Genomic DNA, 21,527 nt, shown 5'->3' with positions numbered 1-21,527 from the left:
ATTAAATGAAGAACACAACGTAAAATTTCACAATGCATAAAGAACAGTGGAAATATACAACATGTTCTCCATTCAATGAATCTATCTCAGGGTGTATCCCATTTCAATTTACATACTAAATAACATTCAGTCTACGATGCTGATTTTGAGCAATTATACTGGAATAATTTATTGACCAAGCAAGTTTGTTTCCATTTCTCATCCTGAAAACTTACAATGGTACCCAAAACGTCGCAAATCTTAAAATTTATAAGAAATTGCTGTATTCATTCGTTAATTCCTTTGCCATTGATTCCTTAATACCAGTGTTTCCGGTCAAAACTATTCGAAATTAAATGCGAGATGGAACCAGCCACCTAAATAACGTAAATAGTACGAGAGAGGAAAACAGGCAACACTTTGAGGTTCATTAGAGGTAAAAAGAAGATCCTAGGGATCACTATGGTCGTTTTCGAGTATTTTTCATACTGGCTCAAGTGGCATGGGAGGTGTGGAAACTTAAAGGGTATGGCTTAGCAGAGGGTAACTAGGGTGCTGCAGGCGACCATCATACACTTCACTCACTTCGTGAACTTGCGTGTCGTACTCCAACCCTCAGTTGGCTTCATGGGCTTGATTTACCCGAGTGATTTCTGTTTTATTCTCTTTCCTTCAAGTGCCTCCTCCATCTTTTTTACCTCGCCTTTTTTCCTTCCCTTTCTCTTTCCATTCCATTACCTCTCCTCTCTCTTTTCTACCAGTCATCTTCACCATTTTCATTCGTTTCATCCTCTTCTCGCAAGGATATTTCTTCGTGGGGTTATCCAGGATATTCGAACACATTAACGTGGCTGATTAGTTACAAACTTCAGCTATTTAAGAGAATAATTTTCGATATCAATTGGAGAATTCATTTGATATCAAATTAGCCAGATTATTATGAGGGACATGATTAAAATATTTATATATTGTCTGTCTCAAAAATGCGTACGATAAATCCGGGGAAAAAATTTAATACAGATGAAAATTACTAGAATTCTTGATAATTGTGTCCCGACACACCGATGCCAGCGTCTCTGCCAGTACGTTTCCTGGAGGGCGTCAACGGGAACCTCTTCTAAGCACCTCTTCACCCCCTCTTCGACGTTATCCGGCGTTCCAAAACGGTTGCTTTTCAAGCTACTTTTTATTCTTGAGAACAAAAACGTCCAGCGGTGCCTCGTCGGGGTCGTAGAGTTGCTGGGGCAGCGTTGCCCCCTTGCGCTTGGCCGGGAATTCGGCCACGAGGAAGGCGGTGTGGGACAGCTCGTTGCTGTGGTACTGTCTCCAGTTGGCAAAGATCTCCTTCCTGACGCGTTGAACTCTTTTCGCAGTCTTTCGAGAACTGACACGTAAACGTACTGTGCGCTGTCTGTGTCTGAGGTGCAATCTCTTAGTGGACAACGCCTTATGAGTCAAAAAGGGCAACTTGTTTTTGGAGCAGACCTTGTACGCTCAGCCCTCATTCACATATTAACCAGAAATGTCACGTGTTTAAGTTTTCAGATGTCCACCTGGTAATCATCGAGTCAATTTTCCTGGAAGCCCTCGTTCCCCTAATGCCCCATATTCACTCCGGGGAGAATCCCCCGCCGGGAAAATACTGGCAAACGAGATCCTCCCCATTGTTTTAGCGGCCGTGGCGTCGGCCTGGGGGTTCGCAGACGACTCTACGCGTGAGTCATAAGAGTGCTTCCTTGTGAGATTTCCCTGGGTTGTTATTAAGCACAAAATTGAGTGGTAGACTCCGCCACCACGAGCACCTGGAGTACTGTGCACGGGAAACATTGAAATTGAATTGTCAATTATAGGAGCGCGCCCCCCATCTCTTATGGTACCGGAGTCGCCCGATCGGCTGCGAGCACGCACGATGGGCCAGTCCCGACAATATTCGAAAACGAAAATAATCGACCACTTACCTGATCTTTATATTTAATATGATTTGGCATGATGAGTTTATTGAAATGTAATGAAATAATTGACTTTGTAAATCCACACACTTTATTTAAAAACACGACCCAGGTTTCGACGTTGAACGTCATCATCAGATGATGATTAAATAAAGTGTGTGGATTTACAAAGTCAATTATTTCATTACATTTCAATATGTTATGCAAATTCCATAAAGTTACGCCTGAGACAACAAATTTTATGGTGAGTTTATTTCCTCGTGATAACTTACGAATATCGATCCTGGTTTCGACTGGGCTTCACACCCTTTCCTACAAAAAAATATTCATCAGTTATATCCCAATGCAATGAATAACATTATCGACCGTTATTTTAGTCAAAATTCTAATAGTAATTAGTACAGTTACTAAGTAAATACTACTTTTATATCAAGGTAGTAGCTTTAGCAACGTGAAAAGAGGAAAGGTATCAAAAGTGGCCCGCAATTTCCGATATTTCGGATGAGTTTATTAATTTTGTAGCTTTGTACAAAACAAACGCGCCTCCTTTTTCCAAATAAGGCACTCCGTCAAGCCCTTTCACAATTTATCATCAAAGAAGAAATCCTGCTTTTTTAATTATAACTATGAAATTCACCATTTTACTTTAAATTCGAATTTACAAAAATTGTAGCAAGTACTATAATAGAACACAGCTGACATCTTGTTGATATATTTCAGTATCGCACACGACGGATGACATGATATTTCAATGGGATCCGGATGTGCCGTTGGTGGTCGACGAAAACATTGAGCTCCCTCAGCTGCAGCTGGTGAAAAACTATACCGCTGACTGTACCCAAGTATATTCCACAGGTAAAATAATTTTTATTAATATTCTTGTAAATTACAATGGTTTACATGTTCACTAACTCCGCCGAAATACCTACGCTGAGATTCATCAACGTGGAGTTCTTCGCCCCATTACTTCAAACGTCTTTTCACGATTCCAAATACCTCAGTCCACGGGTGCCAACAGAAAATTGTGTGGATGTTCCCCATTTTGTTCCAACCCTTAAAAGGTTCGGCGGGTGCTTTGGTTTTTTCAAATGCTTTCCCTGAACTGCTTATTTTGTCTCACTTCCTCGAATTTCTTGACAAAAATCGTAGGCCTTCAGTTGCAATGCAGAATTTTCAAAGAACCTAGCATTGTGTTTTTCCTGTCATCGCCACTGGTATTAAACGATTTTTAACGGATTAATGTTACGTACAAAGGAAAGATATTCATTTTCATGTTATTTCAAGAAAAATAGGACCTTTGATCCCGAAGCAGTGACGTATCATTTTTATTCTGGTGGAACTATTTCCATATTTCTTTTTTAGACTAGCCTCTCCATCGCGATATCCTTACTTCTGGATTTTACGATGATATGTAACTCTGGATCGCTCGAATTTTTTATTTGTTATTTGAGATGATCAGCAGAGCACCCCATTAAAAATGCCTCACAAATTAATCTTCTTCGTCAGTCAGCAGTGGCCTGGAATTGCCACCATTGATAACGAGCTCATGTCAGCGATCTCACTGTTTGTTTCCAAGCCGAAATTATCTGAATAAACCATACACTTCCATTGCTTGGACTTGCCAGCTGCTTGATCTTTTTGATAACCAGCAACACAAACATCACAGGTTTGAATTCCGTCCAAGTAAATATTTTATTGAACAATTATATGATAAAAAATTCACTGCAGAAAGTGTTCCAAGACTTTGATGAACCTCAATATTCAATTACTAACCTGAACTGAGGTACCTATTGATGTTTTAGTTTCTCTTAATCAATGAGGATAATAGGATTCAATTCTAACAGCCAAAAAACGTATCTAAGGGTCTGTAATTTAAAATATAATATTCCTGCGTTTCCGACACCTTAATGACAGAAATGGTACTGGCGAAAATAGTCAGAGACGTGACGTCCGAACACCCCCCGCCACGCGCCCTAGGCCCGGGTGGCGGGGTTTCGTGTAAATAAAATTGTAGATCTGATGTATTTGTGACTTATGCGTCCTGTATGAGTAGAACCCCACGTGGTAACTGGTGACTGCGCTGGGAATGTGAGACTTCCTTATAATGGGTCTTCTCAGTGTTGTCAGTGGAGTAGTTACTAAATGTATAGTACTCGTAATGTGTACATCGAATGTTGCAAGAATGATTTCCGGTCGCCCCCTTTTCCACGTGCCCTTTCCGTGGATCACGGTGCGCCGATGTGCGTGTGTAGAAATAGTGGAGTAAAAGCAGACTCACAGATCTGACACCCCCTGCCAAACTTCCTAGCGACGGCTCGTTATGTGAATTATGGATCCCTTTCTCGTCCACGTTTATCAATTCCGCCCCTCTTCCCCGCCCTACGAGAAATAACTCGTAAGCCGTGTTCAGACTCGTTAGGCATTTGAGAACATGCTTTTAGGCACCTATTGAAAAGGAAGCTTGAATTGGGACACCCTACGAAATAATCGATGCAGCTAAGAATAAGGAATAAACAGATAGTGTCCGAATGTAAATGTTTTGATATTTAAGATAGCTTCTGAAAACATTTGTACGTAGTGGCAAAACCGCACAATGGTTTTTGCGTAATTCTGAGTTCACTTTACAATTCATTCAGCAGTATAAACTTAAATTTTCCATTTATTTCATTGTAATTTAGTAACTAGGGCGATTTTAGTACCAGTTTCGCATTCATTTTCCCTTATAAGACTATATTTAATTCCATAGATTATCCGTTTTGTACAATTTTCCTTAACTGCTACGTCAGATAGTTTTACATTTCAACGATTTTAAACTTTTTATCTTTTCATATGGTGTTTTACACCAGAGGATTTTTTCGGTCATTTATTCTTGTTAGTAATTGTTTTAAGATATGCTTTGTGCCGTATGTGGTTCATTTATATTTATGCGCAACTTTCTGCTACATGCTTTACATTTATGATTGAACCTTAGTATCATTTAAATATTTATTCCACAATTAGTCTTTGTCGGCGCTTTTTCATTCCTGTTGGTTTTGCTCCATCATGAGATTATGCAGTGAAACGGTGACCCCTTATGCAAAAATTAGGTGAACGAATCATGATTACCCAGTGGGAGTCATGCAGATAGCTATATTTTTACTTTTAATTTTATTTAAGGGCATAACTAAAGGATTACACTCTACAAACAGGACATTACGCTTGAAGATTATTTTCCATAATGTTTATATAACAATAAATGAAAAAGAAACACTTTGTTCCAATCCACCAATTTATAAGCGCAACGCATATGGATTAAGAAGGAACTCCAAGGATGGTACGCAAAAAGGAACAGCATGGAAGAATACAGGTTCCTACTCACAAGGGAACTGTGGCGGGACCTTCACTGGACGGAATGGACCTTATTAGACGACTATGTACGAGAAAAGAGCAGTGTGATAGCACGTAAAAAGAGGTTAGTCATCAATGATAAACTTAAGCGCTTGCAAGAGAAAAAATTGGTTTCCCATCAGGAACCTCAAAGGGGGAACGCTCCCATAACCTTCCACGACAGAGTGATCAATCTTTCGGACGTAGTGTTCGACACGAAAGAAATAGCCCTACTGGAAAAAGGACTCAAGTTTGTACCCAGTACTCCAGTCGGAGCAAAGGAGGTCGAGAATCTGGCACTAGACTGTGATGTGTCCTTGGAGAAACGGGATATTGGTTTGAAAACTATAATCGCTCAAAAACTCCCTAGCTTACTAAAAGTCCCAACGAGAACCGAGTCGGGGGAGCGCAAAGTTATTAGTTCTATTCAGAAGCGATTGAGAGAGAACAATTTAATCATTGAAAAGGCGGACAAGGGGAACGCAATGGTAGTGATGAAGAGAGAGGACTACACGGATAAATGTTACGACTTCATTAAGAATAACAAGATAGTAAAGCTTTCATCGGACCCCACTAAAAAATTCCAGGAAATTGTGAAAAAATCGCTTTCCTCCACTCCAACTTTTCTAAAGTCCAGCGAAATTTACAAAGCAACTACTATGAATCCAAGAGCTCCCAACTTTTTCGGCCTCCCTAAATTGCATAAATTAAACATTCCTATCCGACCAGTCATCTCCAGTGTGAATTCTCCTTCCAGAAAACTCGCGGCGGTGCTGAATTCTAGATTTAGAGAGTTGACTAATTTCCAGCCAAGATATGGAGTGAAGAATACTGTGGCTTTTTGTGAGCAACTTTCCAAAAAAAACCCCCCACCACCAAATATTTTTTAGTGTCTTTTGATGTGGTGAACCTCTTTACCAACATCCCGGCGATGGAAGCAGTCAATGTGGCAAAGAAAGTTTTATCAAATACAGTGACGGACACAAACGTCGTCAGTGACCTAGTGACCCTTGCCAAAGTGTGTGTGGAGCAAAACTATTTTAAATTTAATGGTGATTATTTTAGACAAACGGAAGGTTTAGCCATGGGGTCACCTTTGTCACCGCTCCTAGCCGACCTTTTCATGGACGAGTTCGAACAAAAATTGTTTATGAATAGTTCAGTTAACACAAAAAACATTTACTTCTGGGTCCGCTACGTGGATGACATCTTTGCAATATGGACTGGCACTGTAAGACAACTGCACAGTTTTTTGTCGGTTTTAAATTCTCAGTGTAATAATATTAAGTTTACGTGTGAAAAAGAAAATGAAGGAAAACTAAGTTTTCTTGACGTTACAGTGACTAAAAGGGAAAAAGGATTCGATTTTCAATTATATCGCAAAACCACCACTACAGACCATGTAATTCCTGCTGACTCCCGCCATCATATATCCCAAAAGTTATCCACATTTCACTTCCTACTGAATAGACTACTTAATATTCCCCTCTCGATAGGAAAATTTAACGAGGAATTGATGAAAATCAAATCTATAGCAACTACAAATGGCTACAGTGAAAAAATGGTGGACAAAATGCTCCGCAATAAACGCTCCATAAGAGCCCAACAGCTACTTTACAATTCAGGGGTAACTATTAAGGAAAAACTTAAGTGGGTAAAATTGCCCTATTATGGTGTCCCGTCCGAAAAAATTAGCAAATTATTCCCGAAAGACAAATTTAGAATTGCTTTCTATAACAAACAAAATCTTAAAATTTTCATAAACAAAACTAAAGATAAAGTTGAGCCACTGGAAAACAGTGGGATATATGAAATGGTTTGCGGGGATTGCAGTGCGAGGTACATCGGGCAGAGTGGTCGAGCGGTGCGGACAAGAGCGGAGGAACACAAGAGGTGCTACAAGAAGTGTAACCTAGCCCAATCCCACTTTGCCAAACACCTGTGGGAGGAAAATCACACCAGCGATTTCATCCCCAAAATACTACATCGGGAAGAAAAAGGGAGGAGGATGGACAAGAAGGAAGAGTTGGAGATCCGGAGAACAATGAAGAAACATCCTTTACTCAATGACATTCTGTTTGAAAACGTATCACCTCTCCTGGAAGCCTCCCTAGCAATAACAGAAAAACAGAACCAATAACCCCTTCCCCCCAACTCCCATTGACTCCTAACCCGTACTTTTATCCCCATTAGCCATTGACTCAAATTATACTGACCAATGAAATCCCTAGCTTACTAATCCCCTCCCCTTTCCCCTAATTTCCCCTTTCTTAACCCACCTTCCAATCCCCCCCACTCACTAACGCTTTTCCTGGTGTTTCCTACCCTCTCCCACATACTTTCGTACCTACCCCCGTACTCCCCTCCCCGCCCCCTCTTCCCACAACTCCCCCACCCTTTCCAGAAGAGAGTATATATACTATGATTGTGACTTTAAACTTTGTACCTGAGGATGACGCCGTAGCGTCGAAACTAGTCGTACCTGTAATAAATTGGTGGATTGGAACAAAGTGTTTCTTTTTCATTTATTATAAATTGGTGGATTGGAACAAAGTGTTTCTTTTTCATTTATTAAAATGAACTTCCACAAAGTTGAGGCTGAAACTATTGAACTAATTAAGAACGCAAGTATAGCGAAAAAGGCCAAATTATACCGGACTGTGACAATTAAATCCAGGATAGCGTCGTTAAACATCTACTTCAACAGTAGATGTCTCGCCTTAGGATGTGTCCCGAACTACGTCAACGTGAAGACCAACAGCAGATCGACAAGAGGACGTCAAGCAGTCCAGGAAGCGCAACGCATATGGATTAAGAAGGAACTCCAAGGATGGTACGCAAAAAGGAACAGCATGGAAGAATACAGGTTCCTACTCACAAGGGAACTGTGGCGGGACCTTCACTGGACGGAATGGACCTTATTAGACGACTATGTACGAGAAAAGAGCAGTGTGATAGCACGTAAAAAGAGGTTAGTCATCAATGATAAACTTAAGCGCTTGCAAGAGAAAAAATTGGTTTCCCATCAGGAACCTCAAAGGGGGAACGCTCCCATAACCTTCCACGACAGAGTGATCAATCTTTCGGACGTAGTGTTCGACACGAAAGAAATAGCCCTACTGGAAAAAGGACTCAAGTTTGTACCCAGTACTCCAGTCGGAGCAAAGGAGGTCGAGAATCTGGCACTAGACTGTGATGTGTCCTTGGAGAAACGGGATATTGGTTTGAAAACTATAATCGCTCAAAAACTCCCTAGCTTACTAAAAGTCCCAACGAGAACCGAGTCGGGGGAGCGCAAAGTTATTAGTTCTATTCAGAAGCGATTGAGAGAGAACAATTTAATCATTGAAAAGGCGGACAAGGGGAACGCAATGGTAGTGATGAAGAGAGAGGACTACACGGATAAATGTTACGACTTCATTAAGAATAACAAGATAGTAAAGCTTTCATCGGACCCCACTAAAAAATTCCAGGAAATTGTGAAAAAATCGCTTTCCTCCACTCCAACTTTTCTAAAGTCCAGCGAAATTTACAAAGCAACTACTATGAATCCAAGAGCTCCCAACTTTTTCGGCCTCCCTAAATTGCATAAATTAAACATTCCTATCCGACCAGTCATCTCCAGTGTGAATTCTCCTTCCAGAAAACTCGCGGCGGTGCTGAATTCTAGATTTAGAGAGTTGACTAATTTCCAGCCAAGATATGGAGTGAAGAATACTGTGGCTTTTTGTGAGCAACTTTCCAAAATAAAACCCCCCACCACCAAATATTTTTTAGTGTCTTTTGATGTGGTGAACCTCTTTACCAACATCCCGGCGATGGAAGCAGTCAATGTGGCAAAGAAAGTTTTATCAAATACAGTGACGGACACAAACGTCGTCAGTGACCTAGTGACCCTTGCCAAAGTGTGTGTGGAGCAAAACTATTTTAAATTTAATGGTGATTATTTTAGACAAACGGAAGGTTTAGCCATGGGGTCACCTTTGTCACCGCTCCTAGCCGACCTTTTCATGGACGAGTTCGAACAAAAATTGCTTATGAATAGTTCAGTTAACACAAAAAACATTTACTTCTGGGTCCGCTACGTGGATGACATCTTTGCAATATGGACTGGCACTGTAAGACAACTGCACAGTTTTTTGTCGGTTTTAAATTCTCAGTGTAATAATATTAAGTTTACGTGTGAAAAAGAAAATGAAGGAAAACTAAGTTTTCTTGACGTTACAGTGACTAAAAGGGAAAAAGGATTCGATTTTCAATTATATCGCAAAACCACCACTACAGACCATGTAATTCCTGCTGACTCCCGCCATCATATATCCCAAAAGTTATCCACATTTCACTTCCTACTGAATAGACTACTTAATATTCCCCTCTCGATAGGAAAATTTAACGAGGAATTGATGAAAATCAAATCTATAGCAACTACAAATGGCTACAGTGAAAAAATGGTGGACAAAATGCTCCGCAATAAACGCTCCATAAGAGCCCAACAGCTACTTTACAATTCAGGGGTAACTATTAAGGAAAAACTTAAGTGGGTAAAATTGCCCTATTATGGTGTCCCGTCCGAAAAAATTAGCAAATTATTCCCGAAAGACAAATTTAGAATTGCTTTCTATAACAAACAAAATCTTAAAATTTTCATAAACAAAACTAAAGATAAAGTTGAGCCACTGGAAAACAGTGGGATATATGAAATGGTTTGCGGGGATTGCAGTGCGAGGTACATCGGGCAGAGTGGTCGAGCGGTGCGGACAAGAGCGGAGGAACACAAGAGGTGCTACAAGAAGTGTAACCTAGCCCAATCCCACTTTGCCAAACACCTGTGGGAGGAAAATCACACCAGCGATTTCATCCCCAAAATACTACATCGGGAAGAAAAAGGGAGGAGGATGGACAAGAAGGAAGAGTTGGAGATCCGGAGAACAATGAAGAAACATCCTTTACTCAATGACATTCTGTTTGAAAACGTATCACCTCTCCTGGAAGCCTCCCTAGCAATAACAGAAAAACAGAACCAATAACCCCTTCCCCCCAACTCCCATTGACTCCTAACCCGTACTTTTATCCCCATTAGCCATTGACTCAAATTATACTGACCAATGAAATCCCTAGCTTACTAATCCCCTCCCCTTTCCCCTAATTTCCCCTTTCTTAACCCACCTTCCAATCCCCCCCACTCACTAACGCTTTTCCTGGTGTTTCCTACCCTCTCCCACATACTTTCGTACCTACCCCCGTACTCCCCTCCCCGCCCCCTCTTCCCACAACTCCCCCACCCTTTCCAGAAGAGAGTATATATACTATGATTGTGACTTTAAACTTTGTACCTGAGGATGACGCCGTAGCGTCGAAACTAGTCGTACCTGTAATAAATTGGTGGATTGGAACAAAGTGTTTCTTTTTCATTTATTATAAATTGGTGGATTGGAACAAAGTGTTTCTTTTTCATTTATTAAAATGAACTTCCACAAAGTTGAGGCTGAAACTATTGAACTAATTTATATAACAAATTTAATAAGCACACAAACGAGGCATGGATACAATGATGATATTCTTTTTCATGAATTGAAGCATCAAATAAAGAAATATGGTCTTACATTTCAAATATCTGTATCCAATAACTTGACAAAATAAAGTTATTACAAGAATTAAACGATATTCATGCGGAAAACGCCAAATTTTTCTTGCCTATGAAATGCTCCGCCTTTTCCCTCCTCACGTTAATAAAGCCTTAGTTTTTTCAACGAGTGAAAGTGTACTCCCTCAAAGGAATAACCGATGTTATTTGTGGCCAGCATATACGTACAAAACACTCCCGCAGTCACAGCGATTATTCTTCTGCTAGTTGTCTCGCATCTAGTATTTGGAATTATGGGGTTGCAATATGGCGTATTTAGGATACGCTTCTTGTGACGTAAATTCGGGGGCCGAAATAGGCGCCTTAATTTGCACCCTCTCGCTGGCTAACGAGTTTGGATACTCTTCAAGATGGCGTCCGCCTTAAATCGGGCGATTTAGGTGCCCAAATGACGATTGGACGGTGGAGCTCTTCTGAGTTCCACGACTGTCGCTGGTGGGGGCGGGCTGATCTAAGTCCACGAATCCCGGTAAGGGATAACGGATCCTTCCCTGCACTCGGCCAAGCAAGAGGGTGGGGTTATGACCCATTTTACTCAAAAACTCGAGCTACCTACATTCCCGCTGACCCTACGCTCTTCGCCCCTTCTCCAATTTGACGCCGACTCATCAGTATTGGGCGGGAAAAGGAACTTACAGGGGTAGCGAAGGGAGTTGGGGAAGCAGGCAAGGAAAAATATCTTGCCAAAAGTACAAAGGGCTCACTATTTCCGTAAATACATCATGGCTCTGAGAAATACTTCTTTCGGGAAATGTTAGCTTTGAAAATTAAGGGTCATTCTATGACCCCATTCAACATTTTCCTTGTCGGCTTCTGAGCTCGAGTGACGAAGCAAAGGAAAAACACTCATTTCCACAGCTTGCATAAAAATATGCCGTACCTCTTCTGGGCTGAAAGCTTGCATAAAAATATGCCGTACCTCTTCTGGGCTGAAATTTAATTGGCATACACGAAAATAAATATTTACGAGTAATTAGAATTAATCTTTTTTTGTTTTCTTTAAAAACTAATGTAATGCAAATAAATTAGGTAATCTGCAAACTACAACCGTTAAAATTCCGCAAATTACACGTGCCAAGTTTGTCTAACTGGTATACCTCGATTTACGGACGTAAATAATTTTAAAATATTCATTGATCAGAAAAATAAAATCCACCGAAAAAATGATTCACAAAGTTCATTTTGCTGTGATGAAAACAAGTATTTTAATAATAAATTTTATCGTTGAATAAAAATAACGAAGAAAATGCAGAACATTCATCATTAAATATTTTAAAATAATATAAAATTATACCTCAAATCGTTACTAATCCATATCTGTGCTTACCTCGGTTGTCTCGGTTTTACCTACCACAATTTACACCAATTGGCGCTATTGACGTAAACTTCATAAAATATTCCATAAATGGATGAATCTATGAATCGTCATTTGATTATTTATACTTCCAATCTACTGTTTCTTTTTCGAATTCCACGTTTATATTCTATATTCTTTTCCTCAATAAATTTATTATCGTTTGTTTTGTTTAAAAGGGGGAAGCAGGTAAGGAAACCATAGAAATGATAAGTTATATATTTATGACGCGAGACTTAAAACTGAAATATGATAAAAAAAAGTGCTTGAAATTCAAATTTTTGTAATTGATACCTAAAACTACCACAAAAAGTCGAGAGATAAGTTAATGTCTTTGCGTTCACGACTGTTTACACAAAACCTATAAGCAGGTACTAGGTACATACTCGCGAATGTATAGTAGACCCATACTGACACATTTGCAAATATTGATCAATAGACATTAAATGAAATCGGAATATTACCTATCACAAGCAACCAACACCTTTCATGGTTTCCCATGAACGTCGATTCGGGCGACTTAACCCGTCGTTTGGTCCATCCCACAGCACCAGTTCTGCTTACCAAAAGTGGCCCACTATGCACTCCCACCAAAAACGCTAACTTAAAGCTATAATGAGGTTGGAGTACTTCTCAGTCTGAAATTTCTCTCTTGGTGTGGTGTCAATGCATTTCGGCGTTATGGATCCTTCTTAGGGAAGCTTAAGCACGCATAGCCGAATTTTCTTCTCCACACTGGTATCATATTGTCCTCTAAAAAGGATAATATGGTGCAATTATGCCGAGTAATTCATCGGTTCTTATAAGGATCCAGGAGTAGGCATCCGAAACAGGTTTGTGGAACACGTGCAATAGGATATGGGACTTCACTATACTTATGGGACTTAACGCAATAAGTAACTAAGTATTTGTGCTTCAATGCAATAATTGGGACTAACATTAAAGATACTGCTGAGCGCTTATGGGAAAAAGATTTTCGAGTGCAACTGTGCTTAAAATTTACAATGTTTTCATTCTGTTTCACCTACCCACATTGCAATTGAGTTTCCTCACATAGTGGCAGTCCTCTCTAGTCCTTATTTGCGAAGTACCCTTTGTATTTGATCTCATAAGATAACTACTGCAACAAACTAATGTAATTCAAGTTTAGTTCAAGTCAGTTTTTATAAATATGGGAAACGTCTGAGATATCAGTGGCATATTTTATATTCACTACTCGTAAATGTAAACAAATATAGGAAATTATTCAAAATTTATAGAATTCATACTACTGTCTTTGACTATTTTCAAAGTACGTCAGTTACTTTTAATGTAAAAGTCCTCAAAAATTACTCAAAACTATGGAAACAATGAAAAATATGCATACAAAATATGTGTACAACTGTTACATGCATGACCTCCAACAACAATTTTTACTCTGTTTGCATATTTATTCAATATTTTGTATGCCATCACATTTCAACATATGTACTCATCTGGCCATACTATTAAACATTCTTCATACATTTATGAATGAGAAATATAGTTCTTTATTTGGAGGCATATTTCTCAGTCCGAGGAATTTTTTATCTACCCTGTTCCTACGCCCAAAGTTAACTGATAAATTCTAATGGAATGTGCCATTGTTTCACATACCGGTTTTACATTCAATGTGATTCTTATCGCAACTTTTTTTCCAGGAAATTTCACCTGCCTGGAAGTTATATTCGTGCTGAAACGTCGTTTGGGCTACTACCTCTTCCACACATATATTCCAACCTGCCTCATTGTCATCATGTCGGTAAGTTAAATTGATCGACTTGATGGTTTCTTTAGTCAGATTGCAGGTATTTAATTAGAGATTTCAATAATGCCAGCGTCCACCGCAAGATAAGAAATTCCCAAATGTGGAAGTTAATTTGTCTGTGCGAATAATTAAAGATGGGCATTTTGCCCGTGAAGTACATCAGGAGTAGACTGTTTATTGGCATACAATAAGTAGTTATATACACCCCATACGTTTTCTTGAAATCACATCAGAATCTGACGTAACATAACTTTGACTCGGCAGTTCTAATCAAATTCAGTTTTGTCAATGCTGTCGAAGCCCTTATGGCCTACAGAATCAACGCACTCTCTACGTAGGTATGGCATTAAGCGTGGTAAATTAAATATGGTATAATTAGCTGCGTCTGAGATAGGTATTAAATTGAATGGAAGGAATAGAATTCATGTTAATAATCCCGCCATAGCATACACATTTGCCTTGTTTTACTTTACTCTATTAAATGAATATTTACGGAAAATATCGGTATAATCCCGGAAGATGACTTTCATAGTCAGTCTAAACAGTGGGTAACTACTGTCCCTTTTTTCTCCTCATCACTAACCCTCTTATCCCTGCTTGTTCTATCGTCTGACTCCCTCTTCCTTTGGCCTGAGGATTTATTTGGTCTCAGCCTTCCACGCAGGGCCGTTCTTTTTAATATCTCCAGTTAATCCCATATATTTTCGGCAATCTACATTTTATTTTTATAATCTAACCAGCGGATATGTCCGGCATTATCGGACCAATTTATCTGTGCAGCTTTAACTAACTTCAATTCGTATTGTATGTCTTATTTATGTACGCGGGTAGTTTCTTAGTATCGGTGTCGTGAGTGACCATGCGGTTTGCAGATTAATTGAACGACTGTGATTTGAATGCGCTTTGAGTCCATCTTTCCGACCTCCTTTGGATTTCTCCCGCCAGACCATCTCCTCCCCAAACACACCTAGCACTCGTTTGTTTTCCTGTCAATCAACATTTCCATCCTTCTTTACACCCACACATTTTAAAATTCTCCAATCTATCATCCGGTTTCAATGACCATGTTTCCGCGCAGCACAAAATAAAACCAGAAATATAGAGTAACTAAAAATAATTAAAGACTTATTTTTTGATGTCGCACCCTAGTGGTGACAAGCAGAAACCATGTAGATTGATTGGAGCAGAGGCTGTCCAGCGTTCTCACCCGGAACTGAATCCAGGCCCTCCAGTTAGTAGCCAAGAGGTCTATCCACGGGATTCATGCACCTCGAAATTGAGAAAATATCTCGAAAGTAATTATTGTAAATGAGTCTTAACAGCACTGAACATTTGACCCAGGAATTTTCTCTCCACGACATGGAATCTTAGCGACCATCATTGAAAATTTGAACTCAATTGATTGGCCATATAAAATAAATTATTAGAAAGTGAAAACAAACTCAAACATTAGGAAAGAATATTAATTCAATAGTTTTGAAATAAAAATTGGAAAAAATAACTTCATCGGAGAAGCATTTTGCACCGCTGATATACTTGTATATTACATTCGTTTTTGGAAATACTTGGAGCCATTCACAGAACCCTAATGTCTTATCTATTTAATGTATCTCCTTTTAATTTTTCATTTATCTGCCCTAAAGGTTGAAATTTATTTAAATTTATAATTCTGCCCTAAAGAATTTAAAAGGTTTTTCTTCCCTGGAAGAGGTCTTAAGATCGTTAATAACGAAGGAAAAATGTTATGAAGAATACGTGAGAGAAATATGAATTGCCACGTCACAGGAGGGTGTTGCAAGAATCTCCAGTTTCGCGGAATACGATATTGCGTCTGCTTAGTCCCTAGACAATCAAATATCTATACTTATTGGTAGAATTCCCTAAATAAAAGCAATCATAGCCATTGATCAAAGGCTATTTTTCGGATAATGTTAAACCACAGAACCGTTAAAATGTACTCAAAGTATAAGATTTTCATACTGACAAAAGTATTGATGCAATCAGGTAGCACGACCCCTTAAGATCAAAAAGGCGAATATCTTCTCCCTTATTTATTTCACTTTAAGCTTCAAGGAACGACCCAGAAATGGGGAGTTTATGGAAAATTATGTATATTTTAATGAAATGCCCTCTATTGCCCATTTATTTTAAATAACAATAAAACTTGACAATCTTTATAGTGAGAAATTGGTGCATTTTATTGCAAAATACGTACTTTCAATATTTTCAAAGGCTTATAATTGTAGCATTTGTAGTTGATGAAAAAATATATAATAAATGCTATATTCATTTAAATATCAATGCTTATAATAGAAATTTGGGAAAATAAACGATCCCGAAAGTAGAAATAGATTTACAAGATATATTTTAACAAGTTATTGTTAAGAATAAAATTGATTAATTTATATTTGAGTAATTAACTCAAGATTCCATTGTTGCGGTCGATAACATATCCATTGTTTCGCCAGTTAAGACATTCAATTTTAGAGGATGCAAAGAATCCTGCTTAATCAAAAAGAATTCCTTAAGATCCCCGCAAATAATGTGGCACTAATAGGTAAAGAACACCCGAAATGGTCTGTGGGAATATTAATTTCGAGCCGGAGACGGACATGTCCCACTCACATAGACACTCAAATTCACAGAAGCGGCCGGCGAAGTAGTTCTTCCGAGCGCCAGGGAGGACCAATCAAACATCAAGCACATTAATCTCCCAATGAAGATTTATGTGGTCGTGACAAACAAATTGAGCAGGTCCGGTTAGTAACTCCAGATTTGACCTATAAGCATTCTCTGCCCAAGTTTCAAAGCAGCAACAGTGATAAACTGATAGCAAGGCAAGGCATCCGTGGCCACCTTTTTCTCAGGATGGGGAGAGGAAGGCACTGGATGCCGTTGGAAACAGCTTGAACGGAAACGGTACATTAAGGGTTAATAAATGGGAGAACGGAGTGTAACTGAACTACTGTTTGTCTTTTATGCTTGAAAGGGTAGATACTTCCATAAAAGTCCATTGGACAATTTTGCATTGGTTGTGTTGGAAGCCCTCTCTCTTCTTTATCCCCCTGGGGACAACACTCAAGCCTTCGAGTTCCTTCCAGTTCGCTCCCGTTATCCCCGGTCAAACGGGGCAAGCCCACTCAGCGACTCGGCAACCGAGACAATTTATTTGACAGGTAACCATTTACTGAATACATTATTTAGAGCCTACATCAGAGGTGCTTTACCTTTACTTTCACGTGGTGGCCGGTGTATTACCCTCTTTTGTCTTATTATGTCGCTATTGTCGCTCTGAAGATCCACCTCACTTGTGTCACAGATTCGGGATCTCGCCTCCCTCTGCATTCCTCGCTCAGCATATTGTACGTGTAGCATAAAGTGGATTCAACTTTCTATGACTCTTTTAGTACCGAATTGCCTTGTCAATTGCTCGCAGTGATGTCGCGAGCAAAGCAAAGCGGTCACAAAAGTATGCAAGACGTCTCTTGAATGCCTTACGCCCGATTCGGCGTTTATCCATAGCCTGCGAATGGTGACAATTATATTTCTCTTTTGCGTTGTTTTTGTAAACCAACATCAATCCGAAACTTTTTGATATAATCCAGCCGAATTTGACGAACATTTTAGTTTGTGTACCCTTTCCACAAATGCCTCGGAAAACAATTCAATCTCTTCAACATACCCTAGGATCTTTATCAAAATTCCAGATTTTGGGGTTCTCTCTTATTATGTGGTTTTTTAAGAAATATTTCTATCCAACTGTACTCTAGGCATAGCATAATATGTTAACGAAACTTATTACTTACTTCAACTAAGTGCACGAGAAACTGCTTTTCCCACGTATTTAATGCCACGATCAATGATTTTTTTGATTTCATGTTTCCGAGGATTTTTTAAGTCAGACGTTTATCTCATCCTCTATTTCTATAACATTTTACTAAATCTAGCTTACAAGCTGAAAGCATAACAGGCATGTATATTTTAATGGGTTATTGGTGCGGATATCGTTATTTGGTATTAAAGATTATATTAAAACAACATTTTCATAGCTGACATTATTGTAACACGATGACCAAGAAATGAGAAGAGGAGAGAAAACATATGCTTGAAAACCACAAAACAAATGAGGCATTCGCGTTTTCGATACAGAATTCACTCATTGAAAGTTGTTCAATATTATATAAAATGTGTATATTACGTTGAAGAGAATAATAGAAATACTGGTAAGGGGTTCCTTGGTCTTTGATCCTTAAAAGAAGTCAAATTTCACTTGTTCATATTTTCCCATATATTCACCAGTTTAAGTAAAACAAGGAATTCCGTAAGGTAGAGAATATTCCCCGTTTTAATCAGATCCATGCAATTAATAGTCCGTAGAATACTCTTATTCAATACAGCAGAATGCATATTACCTCAAAAACGGTAGTCTATTATATTCTTAAGTATATTAGAAGAAACTCTTGTCCATTAATCGCGCTATTTCAGGACATAATACTTAAACACTATCACATTGATGAACTAACGATAAAACAAATACAAAAATAGTCAATAATAATTGGAATTGTTCAAAGTTGCGAATCCTCTCGCCATTATTATAATTTGGTGTTCCTTAATATGCTATAGTTAACTTTATGAATGGCTTTTATTCTGACCTTCTAAAAGCGAATCAATTGGTACAATAAAATACCATTTAAAAAACCTTTCACTTGATCAACTCTACATTAAAACTTACGAGTGGCTTATGTTGAAGTGTTGAAAAAAAATTTCTCCATTTACAGCAAAAAAGTAAAAACATAAGATTGCTCAATTACTTTTCAGATTAGTTTTCTTGGATTTCTCTGAGTAATATACTAAGTGAATTGATCAATACAACGAGCGAGATTAGTTCAAGGATCAAGGATTGTCCAGTCTCACATCTAGAGAGAGCAAGAGTTTTAGAGAAAACTCTATCAGAAAGAGGAGGGAAACTAGATGGCGAGCAAGCTGCAAAACATTCTGCGAATCTTTCTCACGTCACACAGAAATATCTGGAAGTATATTATTTAAATTACTCTCCTTTAAAATTGTATCCGTATGTATTTTAGGTTTGTTGTCACACATCCTTAGGGCAACTGGAGGGGTAATAATCATTTACATTTGCGAAGAACATTGATATTTACCATAATAAAATAGCTCAAAGAATATTAAATCTTCCCTGAGAACATCAGTATGCAAAATATTAGCCATTAAGGAATGAGCAACATTAGATTTTCCGGGCAGCGACTGATCATGGTGAAAGCCCACTTTGCTGACCCCCCCCCCCTCCGCTGCCCCCGACGGTTCACTTGGAGGCTCGAGAGGGCCGAACTGTCTAAGACTAGGGCTTGAAAATCTCAAAGTCAATGGATAGAAAGGGAAAAAAGGCATTTATAAGAGGGCAGGGTACAGAAGGCATGAAATGTAGAGGAGTATTAGGAAGGCCATCACCCCACAGTAGCAATCGTCTAATCGTTGTGAAAGGGCTCGCGGCGAGGCTACCGGGTTCTGCCAACAGCCAATAGACACCGCCTCGTCGTGCTAATAAAATTTTCCCTGAATATTCAAAGATTATTCAGTGATAAATTGTAGCTGCAAAAATGAAGAATCATTTAGCCATCTTATGACATCCATGAGTTTTTATGGTAACTCAAATTTAAATGACGTATTTATTTTTTTAAAACATTTCTAAGTGTAGTAAATTGATTGATGATTCTATTGATAATATTTGCAGAACTCATACTTTAAATGCATGTATTGTTCCAAGTGTAAAATCTGAAGAGCATTCATCAAAATCCGTAGTCAGAATCCTTGAACAAAATTTGTACCCGGTGTACTCGTTAAATGGACTCATGCCTCCAGCTCGAGAGATGCTACGTGGGGTCGTCACCATGATTACGCATTTGAAAATGTATAATACGGGGAATTTACAGGATATAAAGATTTGATTTCTGGCTATGTCTCTGCTTTTCTCAAATATCTCTACTATTTTTCTGTCGAACATTAAATACGGCGAAATAACTGCCTCCGATTTTGAAAAATCAGAAAGGCAAATATGAGTAACAATATTAATTTTTTAGCATCATGTCAAGTTATACAAAATACGTTTGACAGGTAATCTCTGAATGTGTGTCTGAACATAAATCAAATATCATAAAACAAGAGTTTTCTGGCGGTGGAATGGCGAAGCGAGGATTTCAAGTCTTCTCTCTCATTACTTGGTTGTGCAACGCTTAACTGTCTGCGTTGAATGGGGGACATGGAAATCAAATGAAAATTCGCCTCGTCGACAAATGAATGGTGAGAAAGGGAGAGGGATGGCCAGTACTACTGCAGGTGAGGAGGCGGAGGAAAGAGAGCCTAAAATGAGCCCTATGTTGACATGACGTCTTATCGTCTGCCGCATGAAGCTAATGAGAGATTGAATGAAACCAAATTTTCGACCTTAGAATGATGATTTATCGCCGTCAAAGTGGATGGGCGTGTGGGATGGCAGTGTTCCTCTGCGTTTTGGACTACAAAATCTAGCGATTTTCTGGCACTAGAAATAGACCCAAACATAAGGTTCGAAGAATTCTAAACCTAGTATTTGCGTCATTGAGTTCAAAAAGTGCACTCAAAAAGCTTTCTTGGCACATATAAAATATTAACTGCAAGCTCGAGATTATATATATATATATATATATATATATACAGATATATATATATATATATATATATATATATATATATATATATCTAAGGAGATGTATATATATATCTAAGGAGATACCAGGGAAAATCATAAGCTCTAAACTACAATTACTAGTATATTTCTTTCGGTTTATTTATTTTTCTTATAATTGGTATTCTTTCAGTTAAGGTACGTTTTGGATGGACCCAGCTTTTACAAAGGTTCCACAATACACTTTCTTGCCTACCAAAGAAAACACAACTGATCTCCGACACCACAATAAGCCCCTCGCTTCAATTCCAAACATTTCCTTACTCCTTTCGTTCCATTCAACATAACTATTCCACAGCAAACTTAACTGATTTTATGACGAGTCCACTGATTTAATGCCCTTCTCCCAATTTTTCCCACGCCTTTTTTAGTATATACTCGACATAATACGTTGGACGGCACAGGGGATAATGGACACCCTTGTTTTCCCTCTCTTCCTTACACGTATCCCTCCCGACTCTTCAACCGCCACTCGTACCTGTGCAGTCTGAGACATGTACACATTGCGGATAAAACTCCTATCCCTCCAGTCTACTCCTTTTTCCTGGAATACATTAAGTAATTCTTCGCAATTTAGTCTATGTAACGCCTTCTCACAATCTGAGAAACAGACAAATACATCCTGATTTTATTAAAATGTTCCCCTCAATCAGTGACCACATTACTGCTATGGCCTCTTGCTTACCATACCACTTTCTGAGTTCAAACTG

The 21,527-nt window shown here is 38.8% G+C and overlaps 1 protein-coding gene across 2 annotated transcripts in view; it reads left to right on the top strand.

Annotated features, from left to right (window-relative positions):
• The window catches only part of ort (ora transientless), a 122,821-nt gene that overhangs the window by 57,475 nt on the left and 43,819 nt on the right, over positions 1 to 21,527 (top strand). For both annotated transcript variants that reach the window (XM_071598214.1, XM_071598213.1), the window contains exons 7-8: positions 2,649 to 2,783; positions 13,972 to 14,072. In XM_071598214.1, the coding sequence (XP_071454315.1) occupies positions 2,649 to 2,783; positions 13,972 to 14,072 (236 nt within the window). The remainder of the gene's footprint in view (positions 1 to 2,648; positions 2,784 to 13,971; positions 14,073 to 21,527) is intronic.

Source organism: Hetaerina americana, unplaced genomic scaffold (assembly GCF_022747635.1).
Source record: "Hetaerina americana unplaced genomic scaffold, ioHetAmer1.1.p SCAF_90, whole genome shotgun sequence".
Classification (NCBI taxonomy): domain Eukaryota; kingdom Metazoa; phylum Arthropoda; class Insecta; order Odonata; family Calopterygidae; genus Hetaerina; species Hetaerina americana.
Note: the sequence above shows the minus strand (reverse complement) of the source record. Positions and strands in the feature narration are given on the sequence as shown.